This window comes from Mytilus edulis, chromosome 6, assembly GCF_963676685.1.
Source record: "Mytilus edulis chromosome 6, xbMytEdul2.2, whole genome shotgun sequence".
NCBI lineage: Eukaryota > Metazoa > Mollusca > Bivalvia > Mytilida > Mytilidae > Mytilus > Mytilus edulis.
In genome coordinates, this window is record NC_092349.1 from 13304166 (window position 1) to 13322676 (window position 18511).

At 36.5% G+C, this 18511-nt stretch overlaps 1 protein-coding gene across 1 annotated transcript in view; it reads right to left on the reverse strand.

The window, feature by feature from the left end:
* Window positions 1–15936, reverse strand: part of LOC139527174 (perlucin-like protein) — a 44344-nt gene extending 28408 nt beyond the window's left edge. Inside the window, exon 1 of the mRNA XM_071322484.1 lies at window positions 15608–15936. Coding sequence (XP_071178585.1) covers window positions 15608–15899 — 292 coding nt within the window. The 5' untranslated portion in view covers window positions 15900–15936. The remainder of the gene's footprint in view (window positions 1–15607) is intronic.
* Window positions 15937–18511: the final 2575 nt, after the last annotated feature.

Genomic DNA, 18511 nt, shown 5'->3' on the forward strand with positions numbered 1-18511 from the left:
TAGGTGGACCAAATACTAGAATGTCTCACCATAGAATAGGAGGACCAAATACTAGAATGTCTCACCATAGAATAGGTGGACCAAATACTAGAATGTCTCACCATAAAATAGGTGGACCAAATACTAGACTGCCTCACCATATAATAGGTGGACCAAATACTAGAATGTCTCACCATAGAATAGGAGGACCAAATACTAGAATGTCACACCATAGAATAGGTGGACCAAATACTAGAATGTCTCACCACAAAATAGGTGGACCAAATACTAGACTGCCTCATCATATCATAGGTGGACCAAATACTAGAATGTGTCACATAGAATAGGAGGACCAAATACTAGAATGTCACACCATAGAATAGGTGGACTAAATACTACAATGTCTCACCATAGAATAGGAGGACCAAATACTAGAATGTCACACCATAGAATAGGTGGACCAAATACTAGAATGTCTCACCATAAAATAGGTGGACCAAATACTAGACTGCCTCACCATATAATAGGTGGACCAAATACTAGACTGCCTCATCATATAATAGGTGGACCAAATACTAGAATATCTCACCATAGAATAGGAGGACCAAATACTAGAATGTCTCACCATAGAATAGGAGGACCAAATAATAGAATAAAATAGGTGGACCAAATACTAGAATGTCTCACCATAGAATAGGTGGACCAAATACTATAATGTCTCACCATAGAATAGGAGACCCAAATACTAGAATGTCTCACCATAGAATAAGAGGTCCAAATACTAAAATGTCACACCATAGAGTAGGAGGACCAAATACTATAATGTCTCACCATAGAATAGGTGGACCAAATACTAGAATGTCTCACCATAGAATAGGAGGACCAAATACTATAATGTCACACCATAGAATATGTGGACCAAATACTAGAATGTCTCACCATAGAATAGGAGGACCAAATACTAGAATGTCTCACCATAGAGTAGGTGGACCAAATACTATAATGTCTCACCATAGAATAGGTGGACCAAATACTATAATGTCTCACCATAGAATAGGTGGACCAAATACTAGAATGTCTCACCATAGAATAGGAGGACCAAATACTATAATGTCACACCATAGAATAGGAGGACCAAATACTAGAATGTCTCACCATAGAATAGGAGGACCAAATACTAGAATGTCTCACCATAGAATAGGAGGACCACATACTATAATGTCTCACCATAGAATAGGTGGACCAAATACTAGAATGTCACACCATAGAGTAGGAGGACCAAATACTATAATGTCTCACCATAGAATAGGTGGACCAAATACTAGAATGTCTCACCATAGAATAGGAGGACGAAATGCTATAATGTCACACCATAGAATAGGAGGACCAAATACTACAATGTCTCACCATCGAGTAGGAGGACCAAATAATAGAATGTCTCACCATAGAATAGGAGGACCAAATACTAGAATGTCTTACCGTAGAATAGATGGACCAAATACTAGAATGTCTCACCATATAATAGGTGGACCAAATACTAGAATGTCTCACCATAGAGTAGGAGGACCAAATACTAGAATGTCACACCATAGAATAGGTGGACCAAATACTAGAATGTCTCACCATAGAGTAGGAGGACCAAATACTAGAATGTCACACCATAGAATAGGTGGACCAAATACTAGAATGTCTCACCATAGAGTAGGAGGACCAAATACTAGAATGTCTCACCATAGAATAATTGGACCAAATACTAGAATGTCTCACCATAGAGTAGGAGGACCAAATACTATAATGTCTCACCATAGAATAATTGGACCAAATACTAGAATGTCTCACCATAGAATAGGAGGACCAAATACTATAATGTCACACCATAGAATAGGTTGACCAAATACTAGAATGTCACACCATAGAATAGGTGGACCAAATACTAGAATGTCTCACCATAGAATAGGTGGACCAAATACTAGAATGTCTTACCATAGAGTATGTGGACTAAATACTAGAATGTCTCACCATAGAGTAGGTGGACCAAATACTAGAATGTCTCACCATAGAGTAGGTGGACCAAATACTAGAATGTCTCACCATAGAATAGGTGGACCAAATACTAGAATGTCTCACCATAGAATAGGAGGACCAAATACTAGAATGTCTCACCATCGAGTAGGAGGACCAAATACTATAATGTCTCACCATAGAAGAGGAGGACCAAATACTAGAATGTCACACCATAGAATAGGTGGACCAAATACTAGAATGTATCACCATAAAATAGGTGGACCAAATACTAGACTGCCTCACCATATAATAGGTGGACCAAATACTAGACTGCCTCACCATATAATAGGTGGACCAAATACTAGAATGTCTCACCATAGAATAGGAGGACCAAATACTAGAATGTCTCACCATAGAATAGGAGGACCAAATAATAGAATAAAATAGGTGGACCAAATACTAGAATGTCTCACCATAGAATAGGTGGACCAAATACTATAATGTCTCACCATAGAATAGGAGATCCAAATACTAGAATGTCTCACCATAGAATAGGAGGTCCAAATACTAAAATGTCACACCATAGAGTAGGAGGACCAAATACTATAATGTCTCACCATAGAATAGGTGGACCAAATACTAGAATGTCTCACCATAGAATAGGAGGACCAAATACTAGAATGTCTCACCATAGAATAGGTGGACCAAATACTAGAATGTCTCACCATATAATAGGTGGACCAAATACTAGAATGTCTCACCATAGAGTAGGAGGACCAAATACTAGAATGTCACACAATAGAATAGGTGGACCAAATACAAGAATGTCGCACCATAGAGTAGGAGGACCAAATACTATAATGTCTCACCATAGAATAGGTGGACCAAATACTAGAATGTCTCACCATAGAATAGGAGGAACAAATACTATAATGTCACACCATAGAATAGGAGGACCAAATACTAGAATGTCTCAGGACCAAATAATAGGATGTCTCAACATAGAATAGGAGGACCAAATACTATAATGCCACACCATAGAATAGGAGGACCAAGTACTAGAATGTCTCAGGACCAAATAATAGGATGTCTCACCATCGAGTAGGAGGAACAAATAATAGAATGTCTCACCATAGTATAGGAGGACCAAATACTAGAATGTCTCACCATAGAATAGGTGGACCAAATACTAGAATGTCTCACCATAGAATAGGAGGACCAAATACTAGAATGTCTCACCATAGAATAGGTGGACCAAATACTAGAATGTCTCACCATAAAATAGGTGGACCAAATACTAGACTGCCTCACCATATAATAGGTGGACCAAATACTAGAATGTCTCACCATAAAATAGGAGGACCAAATACTAGAATGTCACACCATAGAATAGGTGGACCAAATACTAGAATGTCTCACCATAAAATTGGTGGACCAAATACTAGACTGCCTCACCATATCATAGGTGGACCAAATACTAGAATGTGTCACATAGAATAGGAGGAACAAATACTAGAATGTCACACCATAGAATAGGTGGACTAAATACTATAATGTCTCACCATAGAATAGGAGGACCAAATACTAGAATGTCACACCATAGAATAGGTGGACCAAATACTAGAATGTCTCACCATAAAATAGGTGGACCAAATACTAGACTGCCTCACCATATAATAGGTGGACCAAATACTAGACTGCCTCACCATATAATAGGTGGACCAAATACTAGAATATCTCACCATAGAATAGGAGGACCAAATACTAGAATGTCTCAACATAGAATAGGAGGACCAAATAATAGAATAAAATAGGTGGACCAAATACTAGAATGTCTCACCATAGAATAGGTGGACCAAATACTATAATGTCTCACCATAGAATAGGAGAACCAAATACTAGAATGTCTCACCATAGAATAGGAGGTCCAAATACTAAAATGTCACACCATAGAGTAGGAGGACCAAATACTATAATGTCTCACCATAGAATAGGTGGACCAAATACTAGAATGTCTCACCATAGAATAGGAGGACCAAATACTATAATGTCACACCATAGAATATGTGGACCAAATACTAGAATGTCTCACCATAGAATAGGAGGACCAAATACTAGAATGTCTCACCATAGAGTAGCTGGACCAAATACTATAATGTCTCACCATAGAATAGGTGGACCAAATACTATAATGTCTCACCATAGAATAGGTGGACCAAATACTAGAATGTCTCACCATAGAATAGGAGGACCAAATACTATAATGTCACACCATAGAATAGGAGGACCAAATGCTAGAATGTCTCACCATAGAATAGGAGGACCAAATACTAGAATGTCTCACCATAGAATAGGAGGACCACATACTATAATGTCTCACCATAGAATAGGTGGACCAAATACTAGAATGTCACACCATAGAGTAGGAGGACCAAATACTATAATGTCTCACCATAGAATAGGTGGACCAAATACTAGAATGTCTCACCATAGTATAGGAGGACGAAATGCTATAATGTCACACCATAGAATAGGAGGACCAAATACTACAATGTCTCACCATCGAGTAGGAGGACCAAATAATAGAATGTCTCACCATAGAATAGGAGGACCAAATACTAGAATGTCTCACCGTAGAATAGATGGACCAAATACTAGAATGTCTCACCATATAATAGGTGGACCAAATACTAGAATGTCTCACCATAGAGTAGGAGGACCAAATACTAGAATGTCACACCATAGAATAGGTGGACCAAATACTAGAATGTCTCACAATAGAGTAGGAGGACCAAATACTAGAATGTCACACCATAGAATAGGTGGACCAAATACTAGAATGTCTCACCATAGAGTAGGAGGACCAAATACTATAATGTCTCACCATAGAATAGGTGGACCAAATACTAGAATGTCTCACCATAGAATAGGAGGACCAAATACTATAATGTCACACCATAGAATAGGTGGACCAAATACTAGAATGTCACACCATAGAATAGGTGGACCAAATACTAGAATGTCTCACCATAGAATAGGTGGACCAAATACTAGAATGTCTTACCATAGAGTATGTGGACCAAATACTAGAATGTCTCACCATATAATAGGAGGACCAAATACTATAATGTCTCACCATAGAGTAGGTGGACCAAATACTAGAATGTCTTACCATAGAGTATGTGGACCAAATATTAAAATATCACACCATAGAGTAGGTGGACCAAATACTAGAATGTCTCACCATAGAGTAGGTGGACCAAATACTAGAATGTCTCACCATAGAATAGGTGGACCAAATACTAGAATGTCTCACCATAGAATAGGTGGACCAAATACTAGAATGTCTCACCATAGAGTAGGTGGACCACATACTAGAATGTCTCACCATAAAGTAGGAGGACCAAATACTAGAATGTAACACCATAGAATAGGTGGACCAAATACTATAATGTCTCACCATAGAATAGGAGGACCAAATACTAGAATGTCTCACCATAGAATAGGTGGACCAAATACTAGAAAGTCTCACCATAGAGTAGGTGGACCAAATACTAGAATGTCTCACCATAGAGTAGGTGGACCAAATACTAGAATGTCTCACCATAGAATAGGTGGACCAAATACTAGAATGTCTCACCATAGAATAGGAGGACCAAATACTAGAATGTCTCACCATCGAGTAGGAGGACCAAATACTATAATGTCTCACCATAGAATAGGAGGACCAAATACTAGAATGTCACACCATAGAATAGGTGGACCAAATACTAGAATGTCTCACCATAAAATAGGTGGACCAAATACTAGACTGCCTCACCATATAATAGGTGGTCCAAATACTAGACTGCCTCACCATATAATAGGTGGACCAAATACTAGAATGTCTCACCATAGAATAGGAGGACCAAATAATAGAATAAAATAGGTGGACCAAATACTAGAATGTCTCACCATAGAATAGGTGGACCAAATACTATAATGTCTCACCATAGAATAGGTGGACCAAATACTAGAATGTCTCACCATAGAATAGGAGGTCCAAATACTAAAATGTCACACCATAGAGTAGGAGGACCAAATACTATAATGTCTCACCATAGAATAGGAGGTCCAAATACTAAAATATCTCACCATAGAATAGGAGGACCAAATACTAGAATGTCTCACCATAGAGTAGGTGGACCAAATACTATAATGTCTCACCATAGAATAGGTAGACCAAATACTATAATGTCTCACCATAGAATAGGTGGACCAAATACTAGAATGTTTCACCATAGAATAGGAGGACGAAATACTATAATGTCACACCATAGAATAGGAGGACCAAATACTAGAATGTCTCACCATAGAATAGGTGGACCAAATACTAGAATGTCTCACCATAGAATAGGAGGACCAAATACTATAATGTCTCACCATAGAATAGGTGGACCAAATACTAGAATGTCACACCATAGAGTAGGAGGACCAAATACTATAATGTCTCACCATAGAATAGGTGGACCAAATACTGGAATGTCTCACCATAGAATAGGAGGACGAAATACTATAATGTCACACCATAGAATAGGAGGACCAAATACTAGAATGTCTCACCATCGAGTAGGAGGACCAAATAATAGAATGTCTCACCATATAATAGGAGGACCAAATACTAGAATGTCTCACCGTAGAATAGATGGACCAAATACTAGAATGTCTAACCATATAATAGGTGGACCAAATACTAGAATGTCTCACCATAGAGTAGGAGGACCAAATACTAGAATGTCACACCATAGAATAGGTGGACCAAATACTAGAATGTCTCACCATAGAGTAGGAGGACCAAATACTAGAATGTCACACCATAGAATAGGTGGACCAAATACTAGAATGTCTCACCATAGAGTAGGAGGACCAAATACTATAATGTCTCACCATAGAATAGGTGGACCAAATACTAGAATGTCTCACCATAGAATAGGAGGACCAAATACTATAATGTCACACCATAGAATAGGTGGACAAAATACTAAAATGTCACACCATAGAATAGGTGGACCAAATACTAGAATGTCTCACCATAGAATAGGTGGACCAAATACTAGAATGTCTCACCATAGAGTAGGTGGACCAAATACTAGAATGTCTCACCATAGAGTAGGTGGACCCAATACTAGAATGTCTCACCATAGAATAGGTGGACCAAATACTAGAATGTCTCACCATAGAATAGGTGGACCAAACACACGAATGTCTCACCATATAATAGGTGGACCAAATACTAGAATGTCTCACCATAGAATAGGAGGTCCAAATACTAAAATGTCACACCATAGAGTAGGAGGACCAAATACTATAATTTCTCACCATAGAATAGGAGGTCCAAATACTAAAATATCTCACCATAGAATAGGAGGACCAAATACTAGAATGTCTCACCATAGAGTAGGTGGACCAAATACTATAATGTCTCACCATAGAATAGGTAGACCAAATACTATAATGTCTCACCATAGAATAGGTGGACCAAATACTAGAATGTTTCACCATAGAATAGGAGGACGAAATACTATAATGTCACACCATAGAATAGGAGGACCAAATACTAGAATGTCTCACCATAGAATAGGTGGACCAAATACTAGAATGTCTCACCATAGAATAGGAGGACCAAATACTATAATGTCTCACCATAGAATAGGTGGACCAAATACTAGAATGTCACACCATAGAGTAGGAGGACCAAATACTATAATGTCTCACCATAGAATAGGTGGACCAAATACTGGAATGTCTCACCATAGAATAGGAGGACGAAATACTATAATGTCACACCATAGAATAGGAGGACCAAATACTAGAATGTCTCACCATCGAGTAGGAGGACCAAATAATAGAATGTCTCACCATATAAAAGGAGGACCAAATACTAGAATGTCTCACCGTAGAATAGATGGACCAAATACTAGAATGTCTCACCATATAATAGGTGGACCAAATACTAGAATGTCTCACCATAGAGTAGGAGGACCAAATACTAGAATGTCACACCATAGAATAGGTGGACCAAATACTAGAATGTCTCACCATAGAGTAGGAGGACCAAATACTAGAATGTCACACCATAGAATAGGTGGACCAAATACTAGAATGTCTCACCATAGAGTAGGAGGACCAAATACTATAATGTCTCACCATAGAATAGGTGGACCAAATACTAGAATGTCTCACCATAGAATAGGAGGACCAAATACTATAATGTCACACCATAGAATAGGTGGACAAAATACTAAAATGTCACACCATAGAATAGGTGGACCAAATACTAGAATGTCTCACCATAGAATAGGTGGACCAAATACTAGAATGTCTCACCATAGAGTAGGTGGACCAAATACTAGAATGTCTCACCATAGAGTAGGTGGACCCAATACTAGAATGTCTCACCATAGAATAGGTGGACCAAATACTAGAATGTCTCACCATAGAATAGGTGGACCAAACACACGAATGTCTCACCATAGAGTAGGTGGACCAAATACTAGAATGTCTCACCATAGAGTAGGAGGACCAAATACTAGAATGTCACACCATAGAATAGGTGGACCAAATACTATAATGTCTCACCATAGAGTAGGTGGACCAAATACTAGAATGTCTCACCATAGAGTAGGTGGACCAAATACTAGAATGTCTCACCATAGAATAGGTGGACCAAATACTAGAATGTCTCACCATAGAATAGGAGGACCAAATACTATAATGTCTCACCATAGAATAGGTGGACCAAATACTGGAATGTCTCACCATAGAATAGGTGGACCAAATATTATAATGTCTCACCATAAAATAGGAGGACCAAATACTAGAATGTCTCACCATAGAGTAGGAGGACCAAATACTAGAATGTCACACCATAGAATAGGTGGACCAAATACTATAATGTCTCACCATAGAATAGGAGGACCAAATACTAGAATGTCTCACCATAGAGTAGGAGTACCAAATACTAGAATGTCTCACCATAGAATAGGTGGACCAAATACTAGAATGTCTCACCATCGAGTAGGAGGACTAAATAATAGAATGTCTCACCACAGAATAGGAGGACCAAATACTAGAATGTCACACCATAGAATAGGAGGACCAAATACTAGAATGTCTCACCATAGAATAGGAGGACCAAATACTAGAATGTCACACCATAGAATAGGTGGACCAAATACTAGAATGTCTCACCATAGAATAGGTGGAACAAATACTAGAATGTCTCACCATAGAATAGGAGGTCCAAATACTAGAATGTCTCACCATAGAATAGGAGGACCAAATACTAGAATGTCTCACCATAGAGTAGGAGGACCAAATACTAGAATGTCTCACCATAGAGTAGGAGGACCAAATGCTAGAATGTCTCACCATAGAATAGGTGGACCAAATACTAGAATGTCTCACCATAGAATAGGAGGACCAAATACTATAATGTCACACCATAGAATAGGTGGACCAAATACTAGAATGTCTCACCATAGAATAGGAGGACCAAATACTATAATTTCTCACCATAGAATAAGAGGACCAAATACTATAATGTCTCACCATAGAATAGGAGGTCCAAATACTAAAATATCTCACCATAGAATAGGAGGACCAAATACTAGAATGTCTCACCATAGAGTAGGTGGACCAAATACTATAATGTCTCACCATAGAATAGGTAGACCAAATACTATAATGTCTCACCATAGAATAGGTGGACCAAATACTAGAATGTCTCACCATAGAATAGGAGGACGAAATACTATAATGTCACACCATAGAATAGGAGGACCAAATACTAGAATGTCTCACCATAGAATAGGTGGACCAAATACTAGAATGTCTCACCATAGAATAGGAGGACCAAATACTATAATGTCTCACCAAAGAATAGGTGGACCAAATACTAGAATGTCACACCATAGAGTAGGAGGACCAAATACTATAATGTCTCACCATAGAATAGGTGGACCAAATACTAGAATGTCTCACCATAGAATAGGAGGACGAAATACTATAATGTCACACCATAGAATAGGAGGACCAAATACTAGAATGTCTCACCATCGAGTAGGAGGACCAAATAATAGAATGTCTCACCATATAATAGGAGGACCAAATACTAGAATGTCTCACCGTAGAATAGGTGGACCAAATACTAGAATGTCTCACCATATAATAGGTGGACCAAATACTAGAATGTCTCACCATAGAGTAGGAGGACCAAATACTAGAATGTCACACCATAGAATAGGTGGACCAAATACTAGAATGTCTCAACATAGAGTAGGAGGACCAAATACTAGAATGTCACACCATAGAATAGGTGGACCAAATACTAGCATGTCTCACCATAGAGTAGGAGGACCAAATACTATAATGTCTCACCATAGAATAGGTGGACCAAATACTAGAATGTCTCACCATAGAATAGGAGGACCAAATACTATAATGTCACACCATAGAGTAGGTGGACCCAATACTAGAATGTCTCACCATAGAATAGGTGGACCAAATACTAGAATGTCTCACCATAGAATAGGTGGACCAAACACACGAATGTCTCACCAAAGAGTAGGTGGACCAAATACTAGAATGTCTCACCATAGAGTAGGAGGACCAAATACTAGAATGTCACACCATAGAATAGGTGGACCAAATAATATAATGTCTCACCATAGAATAGGAGGACCAAATACTAGAATGTCTCACCATAGAATAGGTGGACCAAATACTAGAATGTCTCACCATAGAGTAGGTGGACCAAATACTAGAATGTCTCACCATAGAGTAGGTGGACCCAATACTAGAATGTCTCACCATAGAATAGGTGGACCAAATACTAGAATGTCTCACCATAGAGTAGGTGGACCAAATACTAGAATGTCTCACCATAGAGTAGGTGGACCAAATACTAGAATGTCTCACCATAGAATAGGTGGACCAAATACTAGAATGTCTCACCATAGAATAGGAGGACCAAATACTATAATGTCTCACCATAGAATAGGTGGACCAAATACTGGAATGTCTCACCATAGAATAGGTGGACCAAATATTATAATGTCTCACCATAGAATAGGAGGACCAAATACTAGAATTTCTCACCATAGAGTAGGAGGACCAAATACTAGAATGTCACACCATAGAATAGGTGGACCAAATACTAGAATGTCACACCATAGAATAGGAGGACCAAATACTAGAATGTCTCACCATAGAGTAGGAGTACCAAATACTAGAATGTCTCACCATAGAATAAGTGGACCAAATACTAGAATGTCTCACCATCGAGTAGGAGGACTAAATAATAGAATGTCTCACCATAGAATAGGAGGACCAAATACTAGAATGTCACACCATAGAATAGGAGGACCAAATACTAGAATGTCTCACCATAGAATAGGAGGACCAAATACTAGAATGTCACACCATAGAATAGGTGGACCAAATACTAGAATGTCTCACCATAGAATAGGTGGAACAAATACTAGAATGTCTCACCATAGAATAGGAGGTCCAAATACTAGAATGTCTCACCATAGAATAGGAGGACCAAATACTAGAATGTCTCACCATAGAGTAGGAGGACCAAATACTAGAATGTCTCACCATAGAGTAGGAGGACCAAATACTAGAATGTCTCACCATAGAATAGGAGGACCAAATACTAGAATTTCTCACCAGAGAATAGGAGGACCAAATACTAGAATGTCACACCATAGAATAGGTGGACCAAATACTAGAATGTCTCACCATAGAGTAGGAGGACCAAATACTATAATGTCTCACCATAGAATAGGAGGACCAAATACTATAATGTCACACCATAGAATAGGAGGACCAAATACTAGAATGTCACACCATAGAATAGGAGGACCAAATACTAGAATGTCTCACCATAGAGTAGGAGGACCAAATACTAGAATGTCTCACCATAGAGTAGGAGGACCAAATACTAGAATGTCTCACCATAGAATAGGAGGACCAAATACTATAATGTCACACCATAGAATAGGTGGACCAAATACTACAATGTCACACCATAGAATAGGTGGACCAAATACTAGGATGTCTCACCATAGAATAGGTGGACCAAATACTAGAATGTCTCACCATAGAGTATGTGGACCAAATACTAGAATGTCTCACCATAGAGTAGGTGGACCAAATACTAGAATGTCTCACCATAGAATAGGTGGACCAAATACTAGAATGTCTCACCATAGAGTAGGTGGACCAAATACTAGAATGTCTCACCATAGAGTAGGTGGACCAAATACTAGAATGTCTCACCATAGAATAGGAGGACCAAATACTAGAATGTCTCACCATAGAATAGGAGGACCAAATACTATAATGTCTCACCATAGAATAGGTGGACCAAATACTAGAGTGTCTCACCATAGAATAGGTGGACCAAATACTATAATGTCTCACCATAGAATAGGAGGACAAAATACTAGAATGTCTCACCATAGAGTACGAGGACCAAATACTAGAATGTCATACCATAGAATAGGTGGACCAAATACTATAATGTCTCACCATAGAATAGGAGGACCAAATACTAGAATGTCTCACCATAGAGTAGGAGGACCAAATACTAGAATGTCTCACCATAGAATAGGTGGACCAAATACTAGAATGTCTCACCATCGAGTAGGAGGACCAAATAATAGAATGTCTCACCATAGAATAGGAGGACCAAATACTAGAATGTCACACCATAGAATAGGAGGACCAAATACTAGAATGTCTCACCATAGAATAGGAGGACCAAATACTAGAATGTCACACCATAGAATAGGTGGACCAAATACTAGAATGTCTCACCATAGAATAGGTGGAACAAATACTAGAAGGTCTCACCATAGAATAGGAGGTCCAAATACTAGAATGTCTCACCAAAGAATAGGAGGACCAAATACTAGAATGTCTCACCATAGAATAGGAGGACCAAATGCTAGAATGTCTCACCATAGAATAGGTGGACCAAATACTATAATGTCTCACCATAGAATAGGAGGACCAAATACTAGAATGTCTCACCATAGAATAGGAGGACCAAATATTTGAATGTCTCACCATAGAATAGGTGGACCAAATACTAGAATGTCACACCATAGAATAGGAGGACCAAATACTAGAATGTCTCACCATAGAATAGGAGGACCAAATACTAGAATGTCACACCATAGAATAGGAGGACCAAATACTAGAATGTCTCACCATAGAATAGGAGGACCAACTACTAGAATGTCTCACCATATAATAGGTGGACCAAATACTAGAATGTCTCACCATGAAATAGGTGGACCAAATACTAGAATGTCTCACCATGAAATAGGTGGACCAAAAACTAGAATGTCTCACCATATAATAGGTGGACCAAATACTAGAATGTCTCACCATATAATAGGTGGACCAAATACTAGAATGTCTCACCATATAATAGGTGGACCAAATACTAGAATGCCTAACCATAGAATAGGAGGAACAAATACTGGAATGTCTCACCATAGAATAGGTGGACCAAATACTAGAATGTCTCACTGAAAGTTATTGTTTCTTGTTAATTTGTTAAAAAAGATATGATGCAAAACATAAGAAATACGTACTATAAAGTAAAATAACAAAAATACTGAACTCAGGGAAAATGTAATCGGAGAGACCATAATCGAATTGCAAAATATAATGACAGAACACACCAAAAACGAATGAACAAGAACTGTCATATTCCTGACTTGGTACAGTACAGGCATTTTCAAATGTAGAAAATGGTGGATTAAATGAGTTTATTCATGAGAACCTTTTTTCATGATTATCAGTTCGAAAATATTTGTTAGTGGATTCCTCTGGAATTTTTTTCATTATCTTCAAAGGAACATTTTATGGGTATTTTAATTTAATGAGAATTAATTTTGTATGAAATATTTTTTTTTGTATAAGGTTAATTTTGTTCATGTAATCCTCTGAAGTTCAACTTTTAAAGATAAAATGATTTTAACAAGTAATATTGATTCATGTTCTGAAATGTACGAATGTTTTTCCTACATTGTACATGTATATACAATGTTTAGGAAAGTTAGATTTCTATTTTTTTCTCAAAAGCTAGATATCTTTTGAAATCATACATTTTCTCTAAAACAGAGATGTAGATTATTTGTCTGTATCTTCAAAAAGTGTGAACTATTTATTTCAAGTTAATATAATATTCATCGTTTTTGTATCTGAAATGATGAATTAATACACTTGTAAGCAAAATGTCAGTAGCCGTGTATAAACTGGATTTGAACTCATTGTAGTATTTATAAAATTGAGAACAGAATCAATGTTCAAATGAGATGACAATCTGTACCGTGATTTTCCGATAAACCGTCTTTGAAGGCTATATTAATAGATTTTTTTCTATGCGCACAAATGTGTCTTTTAATGAAGAATTTAATCAAATTTTGGCAATGTGCCACGGGCCAAGGCATCACAAATAGCACGGTGACGCATGATTTTAATTAATTTTTGAAAAAGCATAGTAAAATCTTCTTTTTGGCTAATTATAAGAAAATGCTGTCTCAAAGAGTCTATACTTATGACACATGATCTTCATTGATGCGAGCGTGGACGTGAACGTGAACGTTCTTATACAGTTTAGTGAGGTTAACTACGGTTGTTTGATCAATTTTTGTGCATGATGGAAGAGTTATCAAGGATATACAAGTACCTCTAAAAGAGGGGAAATATACCAGAGGAACAGTCAGACAAACAAAATAAACTGACAACGTCATGGCTTATTTCTGAGAACTACGAACAAGTATGGTTACACAAAGTATTTGTCAAGGATACCATACGATTTGTCACGGAACGGCACGATTTCATTAAATTGCAGTACGGATTACTAAGGATCAGCCAGGGTTAAGAAGTCTGTTTAAATGTGCTACAACTGTTTAGAACGGCTACAATACGGAAATCTACGGACTAATACAGATTGTAACGAATAACGACGGATCATATTCATAACAAATTTGGTGTCAAATCCGCGAATGTGTTATCTTACCTTTAATAGATCATTTGAAAAAATGATTCAAAATTTTAAAAAATCTGATATTTGTTTAAATATTTTTGAATCATATAATAAATCACAAAGTTTTCTTTATATAATTAAACAGTTTAACCATTGAATTGTAAATCTGTCTTCAAATTTGCAGATTTGGGCTTATAACTTTATCTATTTTGTACTGTGATTGTGCAATCCAAGATTATGGTTTACCATTAAACCATACTTATTCGTAGGTCCTCAGTATTTTTACGGTTCGTTCCTGACAACTACGTACAAGTATGGTTACACAAAGTATTTGTTAAGTATACCATACGGGTTTTTACGAATTTGTCACGGAAACGGCACGATTTCATTAAATTGCAATATGGAAAGCTAAGGATCAGCGAGGGTTTAGAAGTCTGTGTAAATATGCTAGAACTGTTTGGAACATTTATCATCAACAATCAAACTAATGAAGCATTGTCTATTATATTTTAAGAGTGTTAAACACTTGAATTTTAGCAAACTATAACAAAAGATAAAGCATTGTTTCCCTACCTGTAACATTTGTGAAAGTAGTCTTTCCATTTTCTCCATTCAACTGACAGTTAATACTCCGATAGAAAACACATACTTCAGACAAATAATTGTAAGAAAAAGCATTGCAATCAGCAATTTCAGCGCAACATATTGCACCCTGCGTAGCTGATAGACATCTTCTGTGTAAAAGGGGAGTTTTGTGAACTGCTATTGTTCCTCCATGAACACAGTTAGTATACTTTTTTGCGTGTTCTGCCAAAACAAGAGAGACAAAGTGTATAATTGCGATACAATATACGATATACAACATTTTAGTCTTAGGTCTAGGTGCATTTGAATTAAAAATCGTTATCAGGAAAATGCTGCAATACCAATTTTAAATAATGGAATTCAATATTTAAACAACAAACACCATTGGTTAGTTTCCTTTAAATCTGTTTTAATATGCATATTACATATTTATGAGACGTAATCAATATTCGTACCTAATGATTTCATTCTTCAACGCCATTAATATGTAACCACTATTTTCCAATTGGACACTTTTTAAAATTATAAGTAGAACAGCGTTTCAACGAAAATAAAACCAGACAGAACATTTTAATAGGTAAACCAAACGCTATGAATTTGACTCTTCTTCTGGTACCGTTCTCCCTTTTTTAAAAGAAAAAAGACAATTACCTTTGCGATTTGTTTAGTTTTTATACAGATTGTCATGGCAAAGGTACACATTACACAATTTCAAGAGGTGCAACTACTTTCAGACACTGCTCTCTTATCCTGCAAGAATACTGCAAAGATGGTGAAAAATATGTATTCATTTGAGAAATAAAACTTTACCGGACAATAGAAGTTTCCAGATTTGCTATCATAACAACCCTAGTACAAATTGAGAGTCGTCTTTGAACTTTTATTAATAATTTATATTTGTCCTTAATGTCAATGTAAGTTTTATGAATCATTGTCAACAATATTTAAAGGATTTTTAACGCCAATTTGGTATTATTTCATCTGGATATGTTTTCCATTTACAGCAAACAATTGCAAGTAAAATGTAGAACGGAGGGTTTATAGTTTTAACACTTATATTATATGAAATTATTAAGAAGCTTTCCATAAATGAAATTCGTATTTTATTTAATATTTCTCTGTTATATTAATATATAACAGCATATGATTATTAGGTTGGCATTTTTGGGATAGTCTTACAAAAAACATAACAGAGTTATCTTAACTTACAAAATTGACATCATAAAAATTTATTAATAATGAACATCAATATGATTTTACACAGGTGATTGCACAGTGTTGTCTCTTCAATATAAACAAAAATACTTATGCATGTCAATATAATCATGTTACAAATATAAAACCGGTCAGTTAAAAAGGAAAATAACAAAAACAACGAATCTATGGAAATTTCCAAAACGGAAAGGTCGAAATCAATGACAACACCTAAAGCTCAAACACATAAAACGTATTGATGGCGACTTTCATATTCCTGTACAGGTATTTCGTATGTAGAAAAGGGTGGAATAAAACCTGATTTTATAGCTAGCTAAACTTCTTACTTTTATGACAGTTGCCTTTAACTTCATTATATTGAAAACTATGTATGAACAAAATAAACAGACATAATAGGTAAACAATGTCAATAGAAAATAAACAGCAGTCAATATTGTGTCACAATCCTTATTACTATACAAACAACAAATGTGAAACACAGAAGAACAGAACTGCATTTAGTCAAAGCACATTAGCGAAAATGGAAGGCAAGAAGGTAAAAATTTACCAGATGACAATAACACAACGACGGGATGTATAAGTAAAAAAGTAAAATCACAAAAATACCAAAGGTAGAGGAATCTTCCAAGTCCTTAAAGTCATAAGAAACCTCAAATTAAAAAAAAATATGCATATGTTTTTTATAACTAAATGGATAGTTGTCATTATACAACTTATATACATATATTTTTTTTCTGAGGAAAATTCTTAAATTTTTTCACATTTAGAAGAAGTTTACTTATTTGTAATTGCTTGCTTTCAGGAAGCAATTCGCCGACATATTTTCCGTATGCATAGTGACCGGAGCGTAACCCTCCTCGTTAAACTCCGGTGACCACAATACGCATGGATCTGTCATTGAAATAAACAAATATCTGATTATACATGGTAAACACGTGCTTAATAACAATGCTTTTTGTGATTTGTTTACTATGAGGTGACAATCGGTAAAACTCGGCTTCCAAACACGGCATTTAAGGAGTAGCAGAGAGAGAAAAATTTGACGATTATATGATATATTTGCGAAAATAATGATAAACTCGTGCACAGAGGACTACGTTTATGATGTATACATGCATTGGTTCAAGAATTGGACAACCATTATTTTTCACCACTCACTCGTTTCATATGACTATACTCAAAATCTCAAACACACCAAACGAATGGATAACAACTGCCACGTTCCTGACTTGGTACTTTATTCCTGACTTGTTACAGGAATTGCATCATGTAGAAAGTGGTAAATAAAAGTTGGTTTTATAAAAAAAAGCTACGGTAGCTCGCCAAAGTCAGGTGTGTAGTCACGCATTTTCTCCTCTGTGGATTTTTCCAATATGTTAGCTACTGTGCAATAACATTTATTTTGTATGATAGCTGAAGATTAAAATAGCCTCCAAAGAGGGTTTATAGGAAGATTAAGATTATGAAAAGTATAAAACGTGGGCTACTTTCTGTATGACAGTCTGTTTTTTCATATCATTACAATACATTGGTCCGGCAATTATTGTTATGTTTTTCCCTACTTTTTTTTCGAACGAATTTTTTTATTTAATTTTACGAACCTTTTTTTAGGGGCAGTCGTAACATTTCTATATCCCCTTTTTTGCAATCTTTTATGGTAATTAAATGCACAGTGTT